Source organism: Eimeria mitis, genomic scaffold (genome assembly GCF_000499745.2).
Source record: "Eimeria mitis Houghton genomic scaffold, Emh_scaff3535, whole genome shotgun sequence".
NCBI lineage: Eukaryota > Apicomplexa > Conoidasida > Eucoccidiorida > Eimeriidae > Eimeria > Eimeria mitis.
Window position 1 is genome coordinate 3,019 of NW_013571878.1, and position 444 is coordinate 3,462.

Here is a 444-nt window from a genome sequence, read left to right on the forward strand (position 1 = left end):
CGCCTCCAGCGCCAACAGCAGCAGCAGCAGCAGCAGCAGCAGCAACAGCAGCATCAGCTGCAACAGCAGCAGCAACTGCAACCCGAGCAGCAACTGCAGCAGCAGCAGCAGCAGCAACCGCAGCAGCAGCAACAACAACTGCAGCAGCAGCAGCAGCAGCAAGCAGACAGGGAGATGGAGCTGCTGCGCTGTGCTGTGAAAGCCCGTAGGATGGCTGTGCGGCTGCTGCTGCTGCTGCTGGGGTTTGCTGCTGCTGCTGATGAGCAAGCACAGCAGCAGCAGCAGCAGCAGCAGCAGTTGCTGTTGCTGCTGCAGCAGAAAAAGCGTGCAAATGCAGGACATATGACAGCAAAGAGAAGCAGCAGCAGCAGCAACAACAGCTGCTGCTCCTTCTGCAGCAGCAGCAGCAACAGCAGCAGCAGCAGCAGCAGCAGCGGCAGCAGC

At 60.4% G+C, this 444-nt stretch overlaps 1 protein-coding gene across 1 annotated transcript in view; it reads left to right on the forward strand.

Annotated features, from left to right (window-relative positions):
* EMH_0066990 (uncharacterized protein) overlaps positions 1–444 on the forward strand; it is a gene marked incomplete at both ends in the record, with an annotated part of 5,959 nt that overhangs the window by 2,173 nt on the left and 3,342 nt on the right. The window contains 2 exons of the mRNA XM_013498573.1: positions 10–205; positions 319–442. Coding sequence (XP_013354027.1) covers positions 10–205; positions 319–442 — 320 coding nt within the window. The remainder of the gene's footprint in view (positions 1–9; positions 206–318; positions 443–444) is intronic.